General features: G+C 45.2%; 1 protein-coding gene across 2 annotated transcripts in view; it reads right to left on the bottom strand.

The window, feature by feature from the left end:
• The window catches only part of ACO1 (aconitase 1), a 55,167-nt gene extending 29,691 nt beyond the window's left edge, over nucleotides 1-25,476 (bottom strand). For both annotated transcript variants that reach the window (XR_014559339.1, XM_083718732.1), the window contains exons 1-8: nucleotides 25,280-25,476; nucleotides 13,062-13,180; nucleotides 11,253-11,421; nucleotides 4,252-4,389; nucleotides 3,662-3,731; nucleotides 2,428-2,611; nucleotides 1,203-1,342; nucleotides 267-438 (exon numbers count right to left, since the gene is read on the bottom strand). Coding sequence is in view for 1 of the 2 variants with exons in the window: in XM_083718732.1 (XP_083574858.1) it covers nucleotides 267-438; nucleotides 1,203-1,342; nucleotides 2,428-2,611; nucleotides 3,662-3,731; nucleotides 4,252-4,389; nucleotides 11,253-11,421; nucleotides 13,062-13,158 (970 nt within the window). In the remaining variant the exon portion in view is untranslated. The remainder of the gene's footprint in view (nucleotides 1-266; nucleotides 439-1,202; nucleotides 1,343-2,427; nucleotides 2,612-3,661; nucleotides 3,732-4,251; nucleotides 4,390-11,252; nucleotides 11,422-13,061; nucleotides 13,181-25,279) is intronic.
• Between the last annotated feature and the right edge of the window lie 575 nt (nucleotides 25,477-26,051).

Genomic DNA, 26,051 nt, shown 5'->3' with positions numbered 1-26,051 from the left:
TTATTGCAAACCTCAGCTGGAGGTTTTTCATCTCACTTCCTCCTGTAATATGCAAGGGGGGGAAGCATCGTTGCCTGCTCCTTCTCAAAATGGCAAACAATGGCTTGTCATTATATGCAGAATGGGCCACACAGATATTGACACTAGTTTATATATGCTGGGGTTAAAAGCACTCAGTCCAACTTATCGTAAACCCAGCAGATCCATTTTCTCTATTTCAAGCGTCCAAGTGTCCCCCTGAATTTTGTCACCTGTTTGACACTCACCTGTTTGAAGCAGGTACTTGATGCTAACTTCATCAACTGGGAAGAAGGCAGCAGTTGCTCCATATTCTGGGCACATGTTGGCAATGGTGGCTCGATCAGCGATGGACAACTGAGTCACCCCAGGCCCAAAGAACTCAACAAATTTACCCACAACCCCAACCTGGCGAAGGTGCTGTAACAGATTAAAAACTGCACTTAGAACCGTCTGATATAAATTGTATTCTAATAAAAGAGGACAAACTCAAAAGCTGCCAGCATCCCAATCCTAGCCAGCTTTCCACTGGCTACAGCTTAAAAATTTTCAAGCGATCGTTATGTTAGTTTATCTCAGTAATCCCTACAACGGCTCCATAATGTAGATCAATTATCATCAACTCAGTACTGCAGACTGAGGGTTGGAAGAGGCTGAGTCACGAATTTGTGAATAAGGGGAGATACGAAGGGAGAGTTTCTAGGCTCATAGCTCATGCTCTTAGGTCAGTTTGTCCATCTGATGAAGGACAGCGGTACATAGACATCAGGCTTGCAGGATCTATTTTGATTTTTAGTAGGAAACATGAGATCTATCAACCAGACCCTGATGTGAAAGACTTAAAATCAAATCATTCTCAGCCCAGAAATTAGCTCTGAGCATCAGAACTTAATATAGCTCATAACCCTTCCACACAAATATTCACTCCTGGTTATCTCAGTATAATTGAGGGAAGCGTAATTTTCATGCTGCCATTGTTAAACACAAATGGGGGTCAGAAATCAGCCAGAGATCTAATGGTAGATCCAGATCTATTTTCTGCCCACTACGGAAGTAATGGCACCCTCTCTGCTCCCCTGCCCCGCATCTATGATAGACATGTTTCTGGAATTAAGGGAAGATCAAATCCCTAGAAAATGGACAACAGTGATTTTGGCCATCGTGGTGTCGCACCATGTGATTACCTTGGTAACGGTGAGCACAATGTCAGTGGATGTGACAAGTGGTTGAGGGCTACCTATCAATTTGTAGCCGATCACCTCAGGAAGCACCATGCTGATTGGCTGGCCCAGCATCACCGCTTCTGCTTCAATTCCCCCCACGCCTGCCAACGAGGACAAAGACAGCATTAAACACAACTGTCTCACTGCCTGATGACAAACAAGAAGGATATACCGTATTTTTCACTCTATAAGACGCACCAGACCACAAGACTAGATTTTGGAGGAGGAAAACAAGAAAAAAAATATTCTGAATCTTAGAAGCCAGAACAGCAAGAGGGATTGCTATGCAGTGAAAGCAGCAATCCCTCTTGCTGTTCTGGCTTCTGGGATAGCTGCGCAGCCTGCATTCGCTCCATAAGACGCACACACATTTCCCCTTACTTTTTAGGAGGGAAAAAGTGAGTCTTATAGAGCAAAAAATACGGTAAAGCTTCAAGGCAGAGAGAAAGAAAATTCCAATGGAACAGAGAAGATAGGGCTGTCTAGGATTGCTGCCAACATTGCCATACGAGCAGGATGGATGAAGTGCTTGTGGATATACTTATTATATTCCACAGCAAACAGCTCCCGCTTTGCACTGAATTTATCTAAAGCAAAACTGCAAAGTCTTAAAAAGGTTTATCCCATTGCATCGTCTGCATGTAGACAATTTATTAGCTGATCAGGCAATCCTTTCACACCTTCAGGGGAAACACAACACCGCAAACCCCCATCTGGAACTGGAAAGAGAGTCAAACCTTTGGCCAGCACCAAGTCTGAACATTCCTCAGAAACATTAACTTCACTGTTTGGGTTCTCCTTAAATGGTAGGGATTAGACTGGCATTAGGTGGGTTTTCAATTGGATTTTAATCTTCCGTGGATTTAATCTTTGGGGAGGTCTCTGCCGCTAATGTTGTGCATAGATTTGTACGGAGGGAACATGTAATTGCTTTAAATGTAGTTAAGAGAAATGCGGTTCGGTGTTTTTAAATGCAAAGGTTGGTCCAAATGTCCCCATCTCCACCTGGGCATTTTTGCAGCAGTCCTTTTCAAACGTTTTTAAAACAAGAGCACCACGTTTTCAACTAGTTCTAATGATTATCTATTTGGGGCAGGGAGGAGAGAGAGAAACAGAACTTTGTTTACCTGCAACTCAACATAAACCCAAACCACTGAATAGGTCAATCAAGTTCAAGGGCACTTACCCCAGCCAAGGACGCCTAAGCCATTAATCATCGTGGTATGTGAATCGGTGCCCACCACGCTGTCTGGATAATAGTATCCACTCTGATCAAAGACAACTCTTGCCAAATACTCCAGATTCACTTGATGGACAATCCCAGAGCCCGGGGGAATAATCCTCATGTTCTGGAAGGCTTGGGAGCCCCACTGGAAACACAAAACGGAAGAGCCACTCTCTCTTAGACATAGTCAAAGAATGCTCTTGGCAGCATTGTGTGTGTCCGAGCATAAAAAAACCTGTTATCTGGTACTGGGGGTGGGGGGTTTGGAAGATCACTAAGCAGAAGATTCTGTCCCAGGCCCCACCTCACAAGCTGCTAGGGCCCCACCCACTATTTTTGAAAGCAGCATGTGAAAACTGTAAAATCAAGGCAGCAAAATCAAAGCTACCCAAGTCAGCCTTGTTGTGGATGGATGGTGGACTCAAAAGCCAGCCCCAGAAACTGCAAAGTCAAAAATCTGATCCCTTGGTGTTATGTACTGAAGTTCTCATCCTGGGCCAGCAGGGGGACACTGTAGATAGTTATGCAAATGAAGGATCGAAAGTGATTGGATAGTTTTAGAAAGTTGTTACAGTAACGTGGTACTGAGCTCTATATAAGCAGGCTGACTGAGCCCTTCAGTTCAGTTCTGTTCTGGCCTGTGAATAAACAAGAGCTGTTTGAAGAATTGCCTGATATGTTCATCCACAACTTAACACTTGTGTTTCCACACATGTTTAGAAGATAAACTTGACAACATCGGTCAAGGCAAAAACAACAACAACAACAACAACAACTCTAAATTGGTGGTCAAGGAACACTTGCTCGTTTCTCCCCCAACCCCAGTTGTCAGTTCCCTTCTTCTATGGGGCCAAGGTCTTTACAGGACTTAGGCTTCTTCCCTGGCCAGTTGCATCTTCCAAGACAGAAGTGTAGCCATTTTCACTTCCTAAACTGCACAGACTGTCAGCAGTCAGCCCAGCCTGTGACATGCTCTTTTCCCTGGTGACTACTAAGGAAGGGGAAGGGAACCTGTGACTCTCAAGAAGTTGCTGGACTTCAACTCCCACCACCCTGACCACTGGCCATGCTGGCTGAGGCTAATGGGAGTTGGAGTCTAGCAGGATGTGGAGACCACAGGGCTCCCCAATCCCTGTACCAGAGCCAACCTCTGCTTTGCCCCATCCATGCACAAATGGGGGATCTTTTGCTGTACCTTCAAGAACTCAAATCTTTCTTTGTTCCTTTCAAACTCCAGATCTTGATTCTTCTGCAAACTGTCTGGCCTGCAAACAAAATATGTGGGTTATCAGAGTGGTACACCTTTAAGAGGATGCTTCGCAAGGTCCAACGTGTGTGGGCAAAAAACTGTGAGGGAGAGCAAGAAACAAAGGAAGGTTTGTTATTTATCGAGCTCAGCTGTTTTATGCTCTTTAATTACCTTGCACCAGGGAGCTAGAAACAAGCGGTGACGAGAGCTTAAATAGCTTTTGCAGTAATTCCTACTGTCTGGCTCAAGTGCTAATTCCATGCTGAATGTAGGCACATTTGGCAGGGTCTAGCTTGAATGTAAGAGGGGTGGGAAGTGTTCTAAAAAATTAATTATATCAGCAGCAGGGGACGCAGGGATGGGGATAACATATCTTCTTCTTATGTTGAGCTGTCAAAATTGGTTCAGTGCTTTGAAAATGTCCTGTGCCTAACTCTCTGTTGGGTTTCTGCATCTGTTTCTTGTTTTCCCCACCCCCTACCCCTTTTTTTAAAAAAAAAATCCTGCTGGACATAAACTCCATTGCCACACCTTACCTTTTATTAAAGTCAACCTGGATGGAATGATCAATTACTAAATCAGCAGGGCAGATGGGGTTGATTTTTTCCGGGTCTCCATCCAGAGCCTTCACAGCATCACGCATAGCAGCAAAATCCACCACTGCTGGGACACCGCTGCAATGGAAGAATGAAGGGAAAGGAAGAAAGTGTATATAAATTAGCAGCCCAGGTGCTGTGCTGTTTTGCAAATGAGACCTTAAAGCCAAGCACACAAAAAGAAAGAAAGAATATTAAAAGGCAACAACATACAGAGGTCCAGAGCTGGAAAACAACAACAGCAACAGCAGCAACAACAACTGGGATTTCTGAGCTGAGATTCCTAAATGACCTTTAGGGGGTCCCTTCCAATCCTACAGTTCTCTGATTCTATGAAAAAGACACTTGAATTAAACTGGAGATTCAGCTATAAAGCTGCAAATATAATGTTTTAGGTGCATTATACAAATGTGACATTAGATGGTGCTGGTGAGCTAATGGTAAATTCCATATATATTTTTAAACGTGTTGGTTTTTTTAAGGATTTTCACAGTGCTTTTTATATAAGTGTGGATTCAGCCTGACTCACTATGGATAATTTACCAAACAAATAAGCTATGTGCTCACATTCTCTCTCCTTCCTCCTCCCTTTCAGTTTCACTTTCAGTTCGAAGGTTACTGCTAAGCAAAATTTACTGTGATACCTAAATTGGCAAACTATGGTTGGCACCAGACCTCTGAACTCTGCTCTAAAATGCACATACTGATTATATGTGGTTTCCTAATGGTTGGGGCAAGGCAACTTATCTGCTCAAGAATGCAGGTTTAAATGTATAACTTGGGCGGGGGGGGGGGTGCTGTTCAGCAGATTCATTGCCAGCACTCAACATGGTAGCACTGTAACCACCACCTAAAATTACTGGTGGTGGTTGCAGTAAACATCACTTTCTGGGGGAATTGGAAACAAGAAACTGGTACAGCGCCCTGATCTCGAATGGGAGGAGGTTCTGGATCAGGTCCCCAATGTTGTTGTTGCTTTTCTTCAAAACGAAGGACACATGTTTAAAAATGTGACCCGAAATTTCAGCCTGTGGCCTTAACAATGTATTTTCCATGTTACATAAAAATGCAAGCGCGCCATCACGCTGTTGTCAGGGCTTCAGGAAATCCTATCCCTCCCACGGTGGGATGCCAAAAAGCAGAAAACCAAGAAGAGTTCTTACCAAGTAGTTTATTCAATATCCACACACAGAGAGACGAAGGAATGCATTCTCTCTTAGATAATGGTGTTGCTCCAAGTCCCACCCTCTCAGTCCCTCCTATTCTATGTTACCCCTGCGCCGGCTGATCTGTGCTTTCTGCCTCTGAGTTTTCTGTTCTGCTACTCTCAAGGCATGCCTGGATCTGGAAGAGGGGGGCCAGGGATGCTAAGAAGAAGAAGAAGAAGAAGAAGAAGAAGAAGAAGAAGAAGAAGAAGAAGAAGAAGAGGAGGAGTTTGGATTTGATATCCTGCTTTATCACTCAAGGAGTCTCAAAGTGGCTAACATTCTCCTTTCCCTTCCTCCCCCACAACAAACACTCTGTGAGGTGAGTGGGGCTGAGAGACTTCAGAGAAGTGTGACTGGCCCGAGGTCACCCAGCAGCTGCATGTGGAGGAGTTGGGAAGCAAACCCGGTTCACCAGATTACAAGTCTACCACTCTTAACCACTACAGCACACGGGCTCTCTTTCAAGAGACACCGAGTCTGTTACCTGTCTCTCCCCAAGTGCTTCTTCTTCCTGCTGCTCTCCCCTCCCCCCCCAGCTTCTTGCCTCTGAACTATGCCCTTCTGCAAACCGCTGTTCTAAATCTATACTGTCCTCCTCTTCTTGAGAAGCTACAAAGAGAGGAGAGGCTGTTCCCACCATTCCTCCTCAGTCCAGCCCCTAACAGCTGTGCTGGGCCACAAAGAGGTGGCACTTCAAACTACTGAGCAACAAGAGGTGATGGATAGGCAGTCCAGTCAAGCAGTGGAGGACAGAAAGCTCCCTGTCTCTGTAATCTAGATCCCCAGGTTGGCTGACACTGTCACCAATCATCTTCCTCCTACCCAACCAGCTTGGGAATCCATTGCTTATGCCTTGTTGGTACTAAAGGGTTAAGAGGTAACAAGTCGCTCTAATCACTGAGCAGCTGGAAGTCATTAAGCATCCAGGAATGTGAGTAAGTTTGTATAAAGAGTCAGTTCACCCGTGTTTCTCCCCTCTCTTCCCCCTCTTGACCTGACTCGCAGACTCAGTTTGTGGCCATGGGCGTGTTTGCTGATATGAGTTAAGTTTAGAGTAAAGTTCTCTTTATGCCGGAGATAAAAGCATGTGTGCTTTATCGCCAGGGTTTTTGCTTTTGTAAATAAAGCTTTTTCCTGAGTTCCAAAGTGCTTACTCCAGGATTCTTCATTGAAAGGTACTGACTCTCCTGCCTCCTTCAGCCGCTGCACGAAATTCTCTGCTGAGATAAGACTTATGGCGTTGGAAGCGCACTGGACGTTTACTTAACATTAAACTAATCAAAGTTTAATGGACATGCCTCCGCTGCTTATGCCCCAAAATGCTCTGCCAATTAGGATGAAGAGTCAGTCTGGTAGGAGGAGGAGAACAGGAATGAGGAAGCTGGTCAGAAGAGGCAACCAGAGAGCCTCAAGATCCATTTCTATAGCTGCCACTGATTCCCAAGCTGGCTCCACGCAAGCTCCTGGCCACTTTCTTCATTCCCATACTCTCCCTCATGCCAGACCGAGTCTTCATCCCAATCAACCAGGCAGTAGTACAAAAAGATCTAAGCCCTTTTGTGATTCTTCTGAAGGATACTTCGTTTTGGACTTTGCATCTCTTAGCAGGCTTGTGGTGGTGAAATTCTGGAGACGCAGATCACAAAACGAGTCCATGGTAAAAAGGTGAAACTAGGGTGAAGAAAAGTTCTAGTCTGGTATGGAAAATATTTCCCCCCCCCCAATAATATTTATTGAGTTTCATAGAAAGACATAACTATAACATAATAAAAAAAGAAAGAACAGTAGTAAAAAAGAAGAAAAAGAAAAAAGGAAGCAGAAATTAAAAAAGTAAAATGTTACAAACCCCACATAGATCTCCACATAGATAAAAAAGACTTAATTAGTTAGTTAAACTCCAGTTTCATTAACATATTACTTGACTTCCTCAAACCTCTTCCAACTGAATTTCCTTGTAATAGAATGTAGCAGTTTCCAATATCATTATTTCATATAACAATATTCCAGTTATAATCAAATTCCCTGACTTTTCTTAGTCTGGTATTGAAAATAAACCAGATAGTACCAGAGATCTATTTCCTCAGGAAGCTGTTTTATGACAGCGTATCAGAAAGTCACTCCAACAGATCACAGGTTTTGAGTTCTACCACGGCCAGTTATGCACATGCACCCTTTCCTTGAGTAAAGTTAGGAGAGAGTATTATATACTCACCCAAACCCCACAAAAACAGTTTCTGCCATTTATTTTAGAAGATCACAGTGCCATTATTACAGCTTCTAAAAGAAGCTGCTAACAATTCCGTTGTTTGATGAGTTAATCCTACATTCGTTGTTAGAGGGGTACAAGCAACAATTAAGCAAAACCTTGTGCATGGGATGTTCGGCATGTCTACCAAACATCTATTTCGGATTAGATAAAGCAGCCCTGGAATCATTTCAAAAAGCTCATTATGAGTTTCCTTGAGACCACACAACAAGCTAAGTCAGACTTGGAACACAAACCAGTAGTTCTGCTAGTCTACTCTACCTATATTCTAGCAATGCAATACATTCCCCAACCCAACCCACCCTTTTTTTTTACCCAGGACAGACCTACTCAGAAGGTCTTTGGTGGAAAACAAACAGGGACCACTGTTTTGGGAAGCCTTCATCATGGCGAACCATGCTTGGGAATGTGTGTGGTTCCAGGGGGCTCAGTAGGCTGCAGCTCTATTTGAGCCATTTTTACATGGTTAAGATCATGTGAGCAGGACATGGGAGTCTGCATGTGTAGCACAAATATCTGAAAGGAAGGAATTTCTATGCATACTGCGTCACACGTATTCTGGAACTCCATATGGAAATAATGCACAATCTACAATAACACAAACTCACCGTTGTAGGTATACATGCAAACTGCAGCATATATATATGAAAATGCAAAACAAAGAAACCTCCAGCCCTGATTTTAAGCATTGCTTTGGAAATACAGGTTGAATCTGAAATGGACGCCTTGACCACAGTGACACTGGCAACCTTCCCTGCAATCTTTGAACCTCTGGTTCCAAGAACAAACACACTCTCAATTCAGATGACGTATCTGTACGTCTGTTTATCTTTCTAACTCAATACAGTCTGTTGCAAACCCAGTTTGGGAGAGAACAGATTGCCATACCGAGGAATAGATTGGCTAACTTCAGGTTTGAATTTATATATATAATATCTCTCTCTCTGTGTGTATACAAAATAATTTTTTATGAAATTTTCAGTTTTACAATTTCAAATAAACATTTTACAAACTTTAAAATATCCAATGACTTCCCTTCTTCTCTTTCCATGGTTCATTTTAAATATCATACATCTCTGCATATTTTAGTGTAACCATTCAAATCAGTTTCCCACTCTTACATCCACACAAAAAAAATATTCTGTTGAATTTATCTTATCTTAATGCTGCCAGCACTTTCAGCTGTACGTATACAGTTATTTTCCATATACAACAAACAGATTCTGCACAAAATGTAATCTCTCTCTGTCTTTTCCTTCTCTCTCTTCATAATCCCAGTCTGCAGTATGTATCTCAATACAAAGGTCACTAAGGAATACAACGAATGTTAATCATTGAAAGAGACCTGAAACACAGGTGGGAAAGGAAAGATGTGTGTCTAAAGGAAAGTTTGCTGAAATTCAGCGGTCTGTAATTTTCGACTAGGCTTGGTCACCATGCCAAAACTTGCAGCTGTCAGGACTTTGAACTTCCTCTTATCTCTGCCTTCCACATTGTGCCTCTGCACAAGGTCAGAGACAATTCCCTTCCCAGCCACAATTTTGATGCACAAAAGGATGGCAGGAGGCTCGCTGGAGACTCTTGCACAGTCATGGTGCTGGTGGAACAACACCTTAGTCTGAGATCAGGATTAAGCTTGGATTCCAACTCCCCACTTAAGAGAACACTGCTCTACAAGTAAGGAGAAATGTAGCACTTTTCCCTGGTTGCTTCTTTTGAAAAAAGCTTTCCTAGGGCCAGGTCAGATGACAGCCATCAGTGAACAGCTGCTGCCTGAACAACATTCAAGTCCATTTGCACAGAGCTCCTGCTCTGACAGGCATAAGCGGTGCCTTGCTAGGAGGCCACATGGCTGTTGTCAGCCTTGATATGTGCATTGATATGTGCACTGGTCGACACAACTTTTCTTATTACAGTGGTACCTCTAGATACGAACGGGATCCGTTCCGGAGCCCCGTTTGCATCTAGAGGTAAACGTAACTAGCAACGGCACGTCTGCGCACACACGCGTCACTTTTCGCCGCTTCTGCGCATGCACGTGATGTCATTTTTGGCATCTGCACAAGTGGCGAAACCCGGAAGTAACGCGCTCCGTTACTTCCAGGTTGCCGCGGAGCGCAACTCAAACGTGCTCAACTTGAAGGGTATTCAACCCGAGGTATGTCTGTACATCCGTTTGGCACAGCTTGCTGAAAATCAAATCTGCGCACACCAATAGCAGTTGCACAACATTCTCGTTATGTGCTGCTGGAGTACCGCTCATGTGCTGAGCAGAACATTGTTCCAGGGACAGCCTAGGGTTGCATCCAATGAAGTTGTCCTGTTAGCACAAGGCTTCTGCCTAGACAACAGGGCTTCCTCTCCCTCTCCTCACATGCCCCAAATCCGCTCCAGAAGGATGGGGGGGAACCCCTAGAACAGATCTGGGGGGGGCAGGGAGAAGAATTCCTATTGCACAGGTAGACCTCCTTCTGCTAATGGGACAATTTCATTGGCTATACCCCCTAATGCTAAGAGGATTAGAGAACTGGGCCAAAACAAACAAGATGAATTTTAACAGGGAGAAATGTAAAGTATTGCACTTGGGCAAAAAAAATGAGAGGCACAAGTACAAGATGGGTGACACCTGGCTTGAGAGCAGTACATGTGAAAAGGATCTAGGAGTCTTGGTTGACCACAAACTTGACATGAGCCAACAGTAAAAAAGCCAATGCAATTCGGGGCTGCATCAATGGGAGTATAGCATCTAGAGCAAGGGAAGTAATAGTGCCACTGTATTCTGCTCTGGCCAGACCTCACCTGGAGTACTGTGTCCAGTTCTAGGCACCACAGTTCAAGACGGACAATGACAAACTGGAACGTGTCCAGAGGAGGGCAACCAAAATGGTCAAAGGCCTGGAAACGATGCCTTATGAGGAACCCCTAAGGGAGCTGGGCATGTTTAGCCTGGAGAAGAGGAGGTTAAGGGGTGATATGATAGCCATGTTCAAATATATAAAAGGATGTCACATAGAGGAGGGAGAAAGGTTGTTTTCTGCTGCTCCAGAGAAATGGACACGGAGCAATGGATCCAAACTACAAGAAAGAAGATTCCACCTAAACATTAGGAAGAACTTCCTGACAGTAAGAGCTGTTCGACAGTGGAATTTGCTACCAAGGACTGTGGTGGAGTCTCCTTCTTTGGAGGTCTTTAAGCAGAGGCTTGACAACCATATGTCAGGAGTGCTCTGATGGTGTTTCCTGCTTGGCAGGGGGTTGGACTCGATGGCCCTTGTGGTCTCTTCCAACTCTATGATTCTATGATTCTAGGGTTGCGAAACTCACTCTAATTTGCTGTACTAAAATTCTCTCAGATGTACTTCTCCAAAATGACCCTTGTCTCTCTAGAAAATGACTCTGCTCCTAAACTGTGACAACACCTTAGATTAAAACAAAAATGGGGGCGGGGGGAACACAATACAACTCACGTGAAGTCTTGTAGAATAACTCGGGCGGGCTTAAATGGCACTTCAATGTTCTTGTGTTGCATCACGTTCCAGTTTAGGATGTTTTCAACATCTCCCTTCTTTACTAGGAACTCGTCACAGTTGCGGACTGAGGCCTCCAGCAACACTCTGATAGAGAACGGCAAACGTTCTGGGAAGGAAAGCATGTGGAGACTAAAGCTATATGGTACAAACGTAAGGAGATTAAATTGTAATATAGTGAAAAGAAGATTCCATTCCATTGGTGGGGAGAAGTTGTAGCTCGAAACTTCTAAGTCACAACTAACCCCAGTTCCTTGGTGCATGGTAGCTACACATTCAGAGACACATTTTCCCTTTAATACTACATAGATCACCATTATGGAGATTCTTTCTTTCTTTCTTTCTTTCTTTCTTTCTTTCTTTCTTTCTTTCTTTCTTCATAAGCCACTTTGAGATTCTGGATGAAAAGCTATGTAGAATTATTTTTAACTATAAATACAAACAAATGCACATTTACAGTCATAACTTGGAAGCCGAATGCCTTGGGAGTCGAACATTTTGGCTCCCGAACACCACAAACCCGGAAGTGAATGTTCCTGTTTGTGAACGTTCTTTGGAAGCCGAACGTCTGACGTGGTTTCTGCGGCTTCCAATTGCATGCAGGAAGCTCCTGCAGCCAATCGGAAGCCATGCCTTCATTGTCGAACATTTTTGGAAGTTGAACGGACTTCCGGAACGGATTCCGTTCGACAGTGAAGGTACGACTGTACTTTAAAAAAAAATACCCATGCAGCCACATTATATGCAACTTCTGCACACATGTGAAGAACATAGGAAGCTACTTTGCGCTAAGTTAGACCACTGGATCCACCTAACCCAATCAGATTAGCAGCGCTCCAGGATTTCAGACAGGGGTCTCTCCCAGTCCTACGTGGAGATGCCTGGGATTGAATCTGGAACCTTCTCCATGCAAAGCAGGTGCTCCACAACCGAGCTAGAGGGTGGCAGCTCTCCAAGCCTAGTCCCCAGAGCCGTCTTTCCCATAGGGCTTAGTGGTGCATCGCGCCATGGCGCTGGCCTCTTAGGGTACCCCAGCAAGTGGGGGAGCTGGACGGCTTTGCCGGCAGCCTCCCCTTCCTCTGCATGCCCGCCAGCTGCGCCCCACCAACCATATGGCTGGCAGACACACAGCTTCCCTTCCAAGCCTCTGCAGGGATTGCTCTCCCGCAGCGGCATGGAGGAGAGTTGCGCCCCCCCTCAACACTATTCGTGGTAATTTGGGGGTGCTAGGTGGATATTTGCACCCCGGCGCCTCAGCTGCTAAAGACGGCCCTGTCAAGCTGTAATGTTTTAAGAGAATGTGGAAAAAAAAGGTTTAGAAGCAGGTTAAAACTTATTATAAGGATTTGCTGAATTAACAATTTGAATTGGAATACAAAAAAGGGAGGTATGAGGAGGTCTGGGAAATAAGTTGATGGAAAATAAGTTATGGAAACTTTGTGTGTTTTTAATTATTTTTATTTTTGTATTTTTGTTCTTTTTTCTTTTTGATTTTTTTATTGTATTAATATTGAAAACTTTAATAAATATCTTTAAAAAATAAATAAATAAAGACGGCCCTGCCAGTCCCACTACCAGACAGCCTCCTAACCAGAGATACCAGGGACTGGAACCAGAAACCTTTTGTTTGCAAAGCACATGATATGTCTCGTCCAAAGCATAAGTGCAAGCAATCAAGTGATGTTTGTGCATATGTGAACTGCCTCAAAAGCTGCAGGGAGCAACTCCCTCTGAATGTAACCAACGTACCATATCTTGGGTCTCCGAGTCGGTTCAAATTGAAGAATTTTTTTGTCGCTTGGCTTGGGTCCAGCGGTTCTCCGAGATGCGCAAAAGGGTTGCTCATGGCTGAAATATCTTGGAAGTCACTGCAAATACAAGATGGGGCCACGCCAAGTTAAAAATTGGAGCAAGTTTAACTTTTAGTGTTATTTATTCGATGTATTAGTCCCTTCACCATCAGGTCCTGTGTAAGTTTAAATTTCAGTATTAAAAACATTTTAAAACAAATTACAGTCACAGGAATAGGACGGGTCCTAAAAACATGCATCTCAGGTGCCAAAGACCAAGGCCTTATTTGTACAAATCTGGAATAACCTGCATATAGTCAGATTACACATTCACTATGTTTTCTAAAAATTACAGTTCTTACATAAATTGTAAACCAGTTCATCAGTTTTAAAAGACAGTTCTCTCAAAAATCCCTTTGGAAATATAAAAACGGAAGTATAGAAACAGCAGGGCATCTTTCCACACACACACCTCCAAACATTTCCAGTACACCTTAGAAGGTGTTCCCGCTCTTTATTCCCTGCCTTATTTCTTGCCTACCACTGAGCCTTGGGCTTGCCAATCAGAAGGTCAGCGGTTCAAATCCGAAAGCACGTCAAAGTGCAAGTAGATAAATAGGTACCACTCTGGCGGGAAGGTAAACGGCGTTTCCGTGTGCTGCTCTGGTTCGCCAGAAGCGGCTTAGTCATGCTGGCCACATGTCCCAGAAGCTGTACACTCAGTGGCGTAGGGTGGGTTGTCAGCACCCAGGGCAAGGCAAGTAATTTGCGCCCCCTAACCCATGGATTTGCACCCCTAACCCCATATGTTGCGCCCGGTGCGGCCGGGCCCCCCCTGTACCCCCCACGCCACGCCACTGTGTACACCAGCTCCCTCAGCCAATAAAACGAGATGAGCATCGCAACCCCAGAGTCAGCCACGACTCGACCTAACGGTCAGGGGTACCTTTACCTTTTTTTTTAACTTGCAAAGTGCCTCTGCAGTCTTTACGTAAGACAATCTTCAAAACTGTTTCAGTGTCAGCCTGAACACCTCTGCCAAGCGCAATTATACATTTACTTAAATCTCCAAATTAGAAGGTTCCATTAGGAACACAGGGAAGCTATAATAATAATAAAAACTAGAGTAGCATAGCAAGAGAATTATGAGTTTGGTGCATCTTGGTGGGGGGCATATTTTGGAAAGGAAACCCTCACGGGGGGGGGCTGGTTAAGCATGAGTTTTTCTCAGGATTCCAGACCACTGCAAACTAACAGAGGAAACATCCCAGACCCTCCAAGAATGTCCTGTTTTTACTTAAAGGTAAAGGGACCCCTGACCATTAGGTCCAGTCGTGACCGACTCTGGGGTTTCGGTACTCATCTCGCTTTATTGGCCGAGAGAGCTGGCATACAGTCACCATGTGGCCAGCATGACTAAGCCACTTCTGGCAAACCAGAGCAGTGCACGGAAACGCCGTTTACCTTCCCGCCGGAGCAGTACCTATTTATCTACTTGCACTTTGACATGCTTTCGAACTGCTAGGTTGGCAGGAGCAGGGACTGAACAACGGGAGCTCACCCCGTCGCGGGGATTCAAACCTCCAACCTTCTGATCGGCAAGCCCTAGGCTCTGTGGTTTAACCCGCGTCCCTGTTTTTACTTCGGATGTCACTATTTTCATTGGAGAAATGTTGGAGGGTGTGGAGTTATTCAACTCCCGAAACAATCCTGTATAGGGAAGGGTTTTTTTAATGTTTAATATTTTATTATGTTTTTATATCTATGTTGGACCCTGCCCAGAGTGGCTGGGGCAACCCAGTAAGATGTGTGGGGTATAAATAGTAATATTATCATACTATGCAGAACTGGCGAAACTGACATACAAATTGCGAGACAAGGACAACTGTGACTTCAAAGAAAAATGGGAACTTTTTTACAAACTACTTAAGAAGGCAACAAAATGAGTTTGGACTGCTTGGCAGGTTTTGAATAAACATACACAAATTTATTGATTGTTAACATAATAGACACATAATTTTAGGATTTATATAATTTTACAATATGCAGAGAATAACATATATTGAGAAATCAGAGAGAGGAACTGAGGGAAGTCTCAGGGGGGGAGGAGGGTTTTTGGGGAGGGGCGGAGGGAGGAAAAAAGGGGAGAAAAATAACGGAGATGATTTGTTTTGATAATTTGTTATGTTGAAACTCTTAATAAAACCTAATAAAAACTTTTTAAAAAGCAATATTATCATTATGGAATGGGATGTCCCTGTTTTCATTGGAGAATTGTTGGAATATGTATGATATTCCTGATTTTCACTAAAAGACTGGAGAAGGGCATGGTCCCATAAATGCACAGATTCTGCTAGTTCATTTAACTTAATGGTTATCTGCTGTCATTCATGTTGCTGCTTCTCCAAACAGGAGCTGGCAGAAACCAAGTCATCCATCAGGAAAGAAGAGAGAAACTAAGCGGTTGTGCAAGCTCCCACAAATCTGTGCTGACTTGAGGCTGCCAGCAGCCAGTCACAGAAACCAAGTTGCATTAGAATAAACAAGAACTCCACCTACATACACTTGCAAAATTCGGTGGGAAGGGGAGAGAATTAAACGCAGCAGACATGTCACTTCATGTCAGATCATTTATACTGCTGCTGAACTACAACTCCCATCATGCCCTGGCCATTGGATATGCTGGGCTGGGGCTGATAGGAGTTGGAGTCTAGCGACATTGGGAGGGTCACGGGTTTTGCAACCCTGATTTAAGCCAGCAGCCAGGTGGGGTGGGGTGGGTGTCTATTTACAACCAGGTTATAGATTGCTAAATATCCCTTGAAAAGTAGAACCCAGGATAAACCTGAGCTCTGCTGGTAAATTGTGGATTATTTTGCTTGGCTTTACACATGGAATTAACCGCCACTTTAATAAGAACTTCCTGAAATAACATTATAACGTGGTTATGCTGTGAGCGTGAGAGGAGATTTAAGTTACGTCCCCGTTCCAAGGTATTATTTGCATAACAAGAGACAAGTTATATTCCGCAAAGTATAAACACCAGGGCACCAGGATAAAGGTATGTGGAGCAAAGTTCATTTGTTGCAAAAACTGTTTCACAAGTTCCCTTGTATTTTACAGTGGCTGCAAATCCAGCTCTAGAGAGACAAGTTGGGATTCTGCCCCCAGCCTCAAAAAGCAGCACAAGACCTACGCAGTTTGTCTTGACATCTGGATCTGAAACAGAAATGAATTCTATACATTTCCCAATTTTCAACCGCAGAGGAGCAACGGCACCATTATAGCCCAGGCAGAATGATGCCTTTGATTACTTGTTCTTCTGATTATACAGTCCCAGTGCTGAAACAAGCAGACCATTTACACGGCAGACACCATGCTACTTACAAACTTGCTCTGCTGTGAATAGATGCCATTCAGTGCAGAAGCTTCTTCCAAAGCCAAGCCAACAGCCAGAGAAATAGAAGCTTTAAGGGTGTTTATGATCTAATGAAGAAACAGGAGGAAGCGTCTGGGATATTTGGGCAAATGGTTAAACCTCTTGCCTAGTAAAAATACAGTGGTACCTCGGGTTACATATGCTTCAGGTTACATACGCTTCAGGTTACAGACTCCGCTAACCCAGAAATAGTACCTCGGGTTAAAAACTTTGCTTCAGGATGAGAACAAGCTACAAACATGAGTTTGACCAAACTGTGGGAGGCAGTGGAAGACAGGAGTGCCTGGCGTGCTCTGGTCCATGGGGTCACGAAGAGTCGGACACAACTAAACAACAACGGTGTCAAAGTGCTATTATTCTACATATGAGGGAGGCCTCGGGGTCTTGACACGCAACAAGAGGATCTAGCCAAATCTTCCCCAACCTGATGCCCTCCAGATATTTTAGTGAGTGTTAGAAACTCAGATATATAAGCTAGGTGCCAAAAGGCTCCTTAAAAAACAAGGTTGCCATCGCCTAAACAGAATGTCTCGTTGCCATTTGGGGGCAAGATGGCTCTACATATGGCACTATGCTCAAATTCCCTCTTGGCATTTTAGCAAAGAGCTAGTTTAATACGCATATGATTTCCAAAGGTTGCATCCTGCTACCTGATCATTCCTTTAAGGATATTTGGCAAGGAGGGCAAACCTAATGTAGTACAAGGGGTTTGCGCAACATTGGGTGAGATTTTGCAAGCCTACTAATTCGAGAAATTTCAACAGCCAAGAGGAGCTGAAGTAATTCACAAACTGATTTAATCTACACAGCAAAGTCTTTAATCTTGATTACCACTGTATTTAAATCACTTTATCTCCATTAGAGACACTACCCTTAATTGGCATATATCTGCAGTTGCTTCATGATAATGGGAACCTAACGTTTAAAAATGAGATCTTAATAAAGTAAGGTTTAAACCTTAATTCCATGCCCCATGTCTGTTTATTCACTTTGTACTCCCCACCTCCTGTCCTGCTACTTGCAGTGAAGTCAGGGATACATTTTGCAGTTCCTTCCCCATTTTTTTCTCTATGAGTAGGAATGGGCAGCCTGTGCTCCTAATGAACACAGAATCTCCCCAGCCCAGTTGTTCATTTCTGTTAACAGCAATGGGAACTAGGACTGGATAAGGTTCTTTCCCAGTCTCATCACAGGGCGAGTAAAATCCTGCAGTACAGTGGTACCTCAGGTTAAGTACTTAATTCGTTCCGGAGGTCTGTTCTTAACCTGAAACTGTTCTTAACCTGAAGCACCACTTTAGCTAATGGGGCCTCCTGCTGCCCAATTTCTGTTCTTATCCTGAAGCAAAGTTCTTAACCTGAAGCACTATTTCTGGGTTAGCGGAGTCTGTAACCTGAAGCGTATGTAACCTGAAGTGTATGTAACCTGAAGCGTATGTAACCTGCATGTACACTGTACAAGTAACCAACAGACAGGCACTTACTTGAAATAATATGAAATATTCATTCTATTTCCAACATTCAGGACAGACCGCCGTTACTTGTAGGGCCATGATGGCACCACGCATGCACAAGAAGTAGACACCAGCAGACCTGGGGGGTGAGGGGGTAGGTTTGCAGAAAAATATATGTAGGGGGGGAATCCTTAAGAGGAGTGGGGAACCCTCAAAGCAGCCCAGCGGAGATTAAGTGTGCTTAGAGGCAATGGGATGCTGGTGTGAGGGAGAATGGAATGGAGTACAGTGGTACCTTGGGTTACAGACGCTTCAGGCTACAGACACTTCAGGTTACAGACTCCGCTAACCCAGAAATAGTATCTCGGGTTAAGAACTTTGCTTCAGGATGAGAACAGAAATTGTGCGGCGGCGGCAGCAGGAGGCCCCATTAGCTAAAGTGGTACCTCAGGTTAAGAACAGTTTCAGGTTAAGAATGGACCTCCAGAATGAATTAAGTTCTTAACCCGAGGTATCATGAAGAGGACATGGCTGGGGCAGGCACAGTGAACACGTTTGTTACAAATTTCACTCTTCAGAAATATGATCCCTTGAAATAAAAGGAAGTCCTCCCCTCCTGTACATGGCTATGATGGGATACCAGATGAACCACGACTGAACTTCTAAATTGCACTGCCTGTATGTTTCCTCCAAAGCCTTGACAACCAGGCAGAAACTGAAGAAAGAAAAACGAAAAACCCCACCCTTATGTAACTTTGTAAATTTCAGCATGTAAATGTTTCTCAGTTTCCAGGGGAAAGCATTCACAAAGAGATTAGAGATTTGACTGCAGCCAATTTATGCATTTAATCCAGATCACAGTAGCTCTGAACGTTGCCCTAAATACAGCCTTTTCTGATGTCACAAAGCACAGATGTGTTGCTTTTCGACTGAAAAACCGAGGTACCCGTGTGCTCTTTTTCCGCCTTCACGTCCACCCCTGAACTTGTCACATCCGAACCATGTGTTTAAAGCACAACGATTCCCCCCAAAGAATTGTGGGAGCTGCAGTTTGCCTCTCACAGAGCTACAATTCCCGCAGTTCCAAGGATTCTTTGCAGGGTGGGGAAAGCTTTAAATGTATGGTGGAGATGTACTGAAGAAGGTTCTTACAAGGCTTTTTTGTTGGCCACAAGGCAAAAGGGTAGTGCTCACACTTCTCTTTGGCAACAGCACCTGAGAAATACCAAGCGACAGTTGGTGAATGGAAGCTAACATTCACAAAAAAATTACATCGTTCCAGATGTCATTTTATTTGCCTACCAGACCTTCGTTCTGGGAACACCTGAGGAACAGATTTGTTCCAGATTGTTTTCCCAGCTGCAACCTGGTACTCAACAGATGTTTTTGACTGCAGCTTTCATCAGCCTCAGCTACCCAAAAGTCAGGAATGATGAGCGTTGGAATCCTAAATATTTGGCTGTCGCTAAGTTAGGGATGGCTGTTTTAGGAGATGGGATAGCTTCTTTCTAGGTAAGCCATAATAGTGTTTATTTATGGACAAAGGGAACTCCCCCCCCAAAAAAACACACTTTGGTTTTCATAGCAAATGTCCTCTCCAACCCCACTTTAAGTTTCAGAGGATCATAGCCAGTTTCCAGGATTACCGTATTTTTCGCTCTATAAGACGCACTTTCCCCTCCTAAAAAGTAAGGGGAAATATGTGTGCATCTTATGGAGAGAATGCAGGCGGGAGGCTCTGCTCAGCGCTCCCTTTAAAAAGCTGTGTGGAGCGTGTGTGTGGCTCTTGGGGGCTTTTCCCTGAGGAGGGAGAAGCGCTGCCCTTCTCCCCCTTCGGAGAAAAGCCCCCAAGAGCCTCACACACACACCATGTGGCTCTTTAAATGGAGCACGTCTCTTGGGGGAGCCTTCATCCAGCTTCGCACGGCTATCCCAGAAGCCAGAAAAGCAAGAGGCTATCCCAGAAGCCAGATCCCTCTTGCTGTTCTGGCTTCTGGGATTCAGAATATTTTTTTTCTTGTTTTCCTCCTCCAAAAACTAGGTGCGTCTTATGGTCTGGTGCGTCTTATAGAGCAAAAAATACGGTATGCACCTTAACTAAGAGGGAAGGTGTCCAGAATCACACTTCTGAAAAAAATGGGGGGGGGCATGTGAAAGGTGGAAGGGAGCAGAACATTTTAACATTCCAGAAACATAATGCTGGTATAAGCAACAACTCCGGGGATACCACTAAATATGGTATTTATAGAAGGGGCCTGTAGTCAGAGCTTAGGGTGAATAGCTGAACTTGTTTGCATGAAGACAGCAGTGTTTAAATACTGAATTCAAAACTGCAACTCTGTTTTTGGTAGATCAGCATATCTCAATCTTCCGAGAGTTTAGGCACACTTCCTTTTCTTAATAAAAACTGGAGGTGCTTTGAACACACACACACATACACCCAGTGTCAGAAAAGCTAGGAGCCAAATGGCTCCTAAGACCTGGGTTGTGGGCGGCAAAACAGAATATCTAGTCGCCATAGTGGGGGGGGGGGGCGACAACACTTGTTATTTATTATTTTGATAAGCGTAAATTAATACACAATTCACATAAGTGACAAATTGTTAATATCACATTTTTAGCAGAAATTATTAATACATGTTTAATTTGGTGTTGGGACGCAGGAGGCGCTGTGGGTTAAACCACAGAGCCTAGGGCTTGCTGATCAGAAGGTCAGTGGTTCGAATCCCTGTGTCGGGGTGAGCTCCCATTGCTCGGTCCCAGCTCCTGCCCACCTAGCAGTTCAAAGTGCAAGTAGATAAATAGGTACCACTCTGGCGGGAAGGTAAACGGCGTTTCCGTGCACTGCTCTGGTTCACCAGAAGCAGCTTAGTCATGCTGGCCACATGACCCGGAAGCTGTACGCCAGCTCCCTCGGCCAATAAAGCGAGATGAGTGTCACAACGCCAGAGTCAGCCACGACTGGACCTAATGGTCAGGGGTCCCTTTACCTTTACCTTTAATTTGGTGTTGACAATGAAAATATTGGTACCATACTTCAGTTTTCAAAACACTCTACTCTTTATTGTTAAACCCCTTAACATATACTTTGAGGCTTCAAAGCACATACATTTCAGTCATCCTGGAGGGTCAGCCAGGTGCAAAAAAATGGCACCCAGACTTTTTGAGGTGCTCGCAAATGGAGAATCTTTTGGCGCAAAATGCATCTGGCACCCTGCTAATTTCAAACCCCGCTTGAGGGGTTACCTATGCTCATTCTTGCCGAATCCTCATGCATCTGCATGCATCACTGTTCTGGGCATACATCTTGAATGGAGGAATGACAGTCCAGAGCAGTGGTTCATATAGGTAAACATGGCAGCTTCTTCAAGGCGAATGGGCCTAACACAACCATTGCAAACACATGGTAGAATTACCTGCCCTCAGAAGAGGCTTGTTGGGAAAAGACGCGGCCAGAGCAGTGAATCACACAGAGACACAGTAGGCAGACTCCTCTGTGGATGGGCACTCTGGCCTCACAGGAGTCATTTTATAACTCAGGACACACCAGCGTGATCTGGTACACTGGGAAAATACAAGGGTAGCCTTGCACATGAGAGTTTTGATCTGAGTACATTATTACCGTATTTTTTGCACCATAACACTCACTTTTTTCCTCCTAGAAAGTAAGGGGAAATGTCTGTGCGTGTTATGGAGGGAATGCCTATGGGTGACATGCCTACGGATTTTCCTCCTCTAAAAACTACATGCGTGTTATGGTCGGGTGCGTGTTATAGAGCGAAAAATACGGTAATCTTTTATTATCAAATCTTGCAGATAAGCCAGGTTGCAACAACAAGCTGGCTGCAAGACCCTGGCACCACATTGTACGGAGTTTGATGGATTGTATCACCACGTTGCAAAAGCTTGAATTATGTTGCACTCCTCAAACACTGCAAACATTATTCCAGGTTATTGACAATGGCCAGCAGCAGCAGCGGGAGGGTGGGTGGGGAGCAAATTGTTACAGCTCTCCTCACCTAAAAGGAAGAGGCAAAACGAATGTGTGATTATGTGTAATCTGGGAAGGTACTGTGTCTGCTGCTAGATTACAAGAAACCTAGTATTTCTAGCAAAATTCTAGAATAAGGGTAAAAGTGCTCCCCTGTCACTGCCAGGACTGTTAACTTCTTTTGTATGGTTTTTTTTAATGCAATAAATAAATAACATTTCCTGCAGTATCTACTGTGCAGGTGCAGTATCCCTGACAGATAACCAGCCAACCTCTCTTTAAATGCTTCCAGTTGGGCACAGCCCGCCACCTCCTGAAGCAATCTGCTTCACTTTCGAACAAAATGGCAATGGCGCTCAGAAAGTTGCTGGATCTGAGTTCTGGTGACCTCCAGCTGGAAAAACAATTCCCGATGCTACTGCATATACAACAGGGGTAAGGAACCTTTGGCCCTTCAGATGCTACAACTCCCATCAGCCCGGACCAGTATGGCCAACGGCCAGGGATGATGGGAGTTCCGTGTCTGAAATTAGCCAGGCGCCAGGGTCCAGACTGACCTGGGTCCAATTGCGGCCATGTGGAGATCTCTGGATGCCAGGTGTGTGACTGGGGACAGCAGACTGGTTTGGACTCAGTCTGACCCTCATGTTTCCCTCCCCTTATGGTTTTGACTTTTAAAATGAGGCTGCATTTTAAACTGTATTTTAAATTGTTTTCTTTTTCTTTTACTTTTTTCATATTATGTTTTTACTGAAATTTTATTGGTGTTAGCCGCCCTGAGCCCGGCTCTGGCTGGGGAGGGCAGGGTATAAATAAAATTTATTATTATTATTATTATTATTATTATTATTATTATTATTATTATTATTAAAATGCCCTTTGCAATAGGATCTGAAATATTTCCCTTGAAATCTGAATTTGTTTCATGTTGTAAATCGCGTTGAGACATTCTATTGTGGCGACTGTAACATAGCTTTAAGGTGCCATTCGGCGATTAGCTTACACATCGGAGTTTCTGACACTGTGAGTTCTAGTTCCGCAACATCTGGAGGGCCAAAAGATACTCAAGCACAACACAGGCTGGAATCAGTTCAACATTACCTGTGATGCTCTACCTGTCTTTTAAATCAGAACCAGTGAAGGCAGTGAAGGTCCTGTTTGAGTGTCTGGAGGCAGTTGGAGGATGGATGGAGGCTAACAGATTGAGATTGAATCCTGACAAGACAGAAGTATTGTTTTTGGGGGACAGGAGGCGGGCTAGTGTGGAGGATTCCCTGGTCCTGAATGGGGTAACTGTGCCCCTGAAGGACCAGGTGTGCAGCCTGGGACTCACAGCTGTCCATGGAGGCGCAGGTCAATTCTGTGTCCAGGACAGCTGTATATCAGCTCCATCTGATATCCAGGCTGAGACCCTACCTGCCCGCAGACTGCCTTGCCAGAGTGGTGCATGCTCTGGTTATCTCCCGCTTGGACTACTGCAATGCACTCTACGTGGGGCTACCTTTGAAGGTGACCTGGAAACTACAACTAATCCAGAACACGGCCGCTAGACTGGTCACTGGGAGCGGCCACCGAGACCACATAACACCGGTCTTGAAAGACCTACATTGGCTCCCAGTACGTTTCTGAGCAAAATTCAAAGTGTTGGTGCTGACCTTTAAAGCTCTAAACAGCCTCAGTCCAGCACAGAGGCCCTTCTGGCAGTTCCCTCACTGCGAGAAGCCAAGTTACAGGGAACCAGGCAGAGGGCCTTCTCGGTAGTGGCACCCGCCCCGTGGAACACGCTCCCACCAGATGCCAAAGAGAAAAACAACTACCAGACTTTTAGAAGACATCTGAAGGCAGCCCTGTTTAGGAAAGCTTTTAATGTTTGATGTATTACAGTATTTTAATGATTTTTTGGAAGCCGCCCAGAGTGGCTGGGGAAGCCCAGCCAGATAGGCGGAGTATAAATAAATTATTATTATTATTATTATTATTATTATTATTATTATTATTATGCTACCTGCTCTCTCCTCCTCACCAAGCCCCTGCATACTGGCCCTCCCAGGACAACACACTTCTCACCCCATACTGTGTTGTTAGGAGAAAATGGTCTGCAAGGTCCTAGAAACTTAAAATGCTCAGCAAGGCTGAATCTGTAAGCACCTTGATCTCCCTTTCAATACGCACAGAAGCCCACCAGAGAGAGGACCTCCAAACCAAAAATGGTCCTCTGCAGTTGTGAAATAAGCCTCTGTCTTTGGAAAACCAACCCTGAACTTTGCCCCTGCTTGACAAGCAGGCCAAGCAGAGGAGGGGAGGGAAAGAAAGGCAGACGATCTGAACAGAGAAGACAGGAGAAGACAACAGGCAGAGAAACGTGTTGTTTTTTAAAGACCGCCAAGAATAAATTGAAAGTGCAATCCGACACACTGTCTACTCAGAAGTCAGTCCCACGGAGTCCAGCAGTGACTACTTGCTAGGTAAGGACTGCAGCCTTTGAAATAAATCTTTAAGCAAATCAAGTGCCATTAAGCTCAATGCTGGTCTTTTTATTTTTATTTTAATCGCCAGCAAACTTGCAATCTCAAACTGAAGTGTTGCCACATCCATGGATGAGTAAGCATGCAATCCTAAGCAAAAATTCACCAGAAGTCAAGGCGGTTTCCTTCTTTTGAAACGTGGCGAGGAAGGGAACTGCGAGGCCCTTTTTACGAGGGACACATCCCAGCACCCTTTCCTTATTATTTATAAAAAGAGAGAGAGAGAGAAATTAAAAGTTGGGCGGGAATCCTTTCCCCCAAACCTGACCCTTTCACGAGCTCCAAAAGTGACCTGGCCCGCACCTGCCAGCCCGCTTTGAAGCAAGAAACAGGGAGAGAGAGAGAGAGAGAGAGAGAGAGAGAGAGAGAGAGAGAGAGAGAGAGACGTCGCTTAGGATCGCGCGCAGCTAGAAGCCAAGGCCCCGGGCAGTAACAGCAGGGCGACCCTCGCCATATTTTACTCGTCCTGACTGCAGCGGGGGCTTCTACTCCCAGGAAAGCGAGGTTAGGCCCGCCGCCGCCCGGGGCTTCTGGCCAGACAGCATGGGCTGCGCGCCCAGGATCGGGCTGCGCGCCTCACAGGATCGGGCTGCGCGCCCAGGCAGCCTCGACCTTCGGCCCGCTCCGCCCGCCTTGCAGAAGAAAGCCCTCCCTGCTTCCTCCCGAGCAAGCGCGGCCTCCTGGCCGGGCTTCCTCTCGAGTAAGGAAGCGGCGTCTGCGGCTCCTCGCGCGGGGAAAGGCGGAGAGAATCCGCGGACGCGGCGCTTACCTGCGCGGCAGGAGGGTCGCGAAGCGGGGAAGGGCGCGCGCAGGTTAGGCGCCCCGAGACCGGCGCCTGCGAAGCACCAGCAGCAGCAGCAGCAGCAGCAGCGGGGGCCGCGCCACTCTCGCTCCGCCCACCGCCCAGCTGGCCGTTCCCACGGCCCACCCACCTCGGGTCGCAGCAGGAGGCGGACGCGTCCCTTCCTCCCGCCCTCCCGCCGCCTCGGGGGAGACTTGCCTCCGCCTCCGCGGCTCGGCTTCTCCCGCGCCCTCTGCTGGGCTGCTGCGGAGAAGCGGGGGAAGCAGAGAGCAAGCCGGGGGGGGGGAGCGGGGTCGTCTAATCTAAAGGGGGCCCACTTGAATGAAATACTGATTTTATTGAACAATTAAATCAATAAATCAATAAAGATCAATGGCAATACATAGCAATCTGAGGTTCTGACCCCGCCCTAACAAAAATCCTGGCTACGCCCATTCCCCTCCCAAGGGTCATCTAGTCCAAGGGAGCCCACTTGAATGAAATATTGATTTTTATCGATCAATAAATCAATAAAGGTCAATAGCAATACATAGCGATCTGAGGTTCTGACCCCGTCCTAACAAAAATCCTGGCTACACCCATGCCCCCCAGGGTCATCTAGTTCGGGGCGGGGGGGCACTTGAATGAAATACTGATTTTATAGATCAATAAATCAATAAAGATCAATGGCAATACATAGCAATCCGAGGTTCTGCCCCCGCCCGAACAAAAATCCTGCCTCGCCCATGACCTCCCCAGG

The sequence above is a fragment of the Podarcis gaigeae genome, assembly GCF_964106915.1.
Source record: "Podarcis gaigeae genome assembly, chromosome: 17".
Classification (NCBI taxonomy): domain Eukaryota; kingdom Metazoa; phylum Chordata; class Lepidosauria; order Squamata; family Lacertidae; genus Podarcis; species Podarcis gaigeae.
This window is presented reverse-complemented; position numbering and strand designations above follow the sequence as displayed.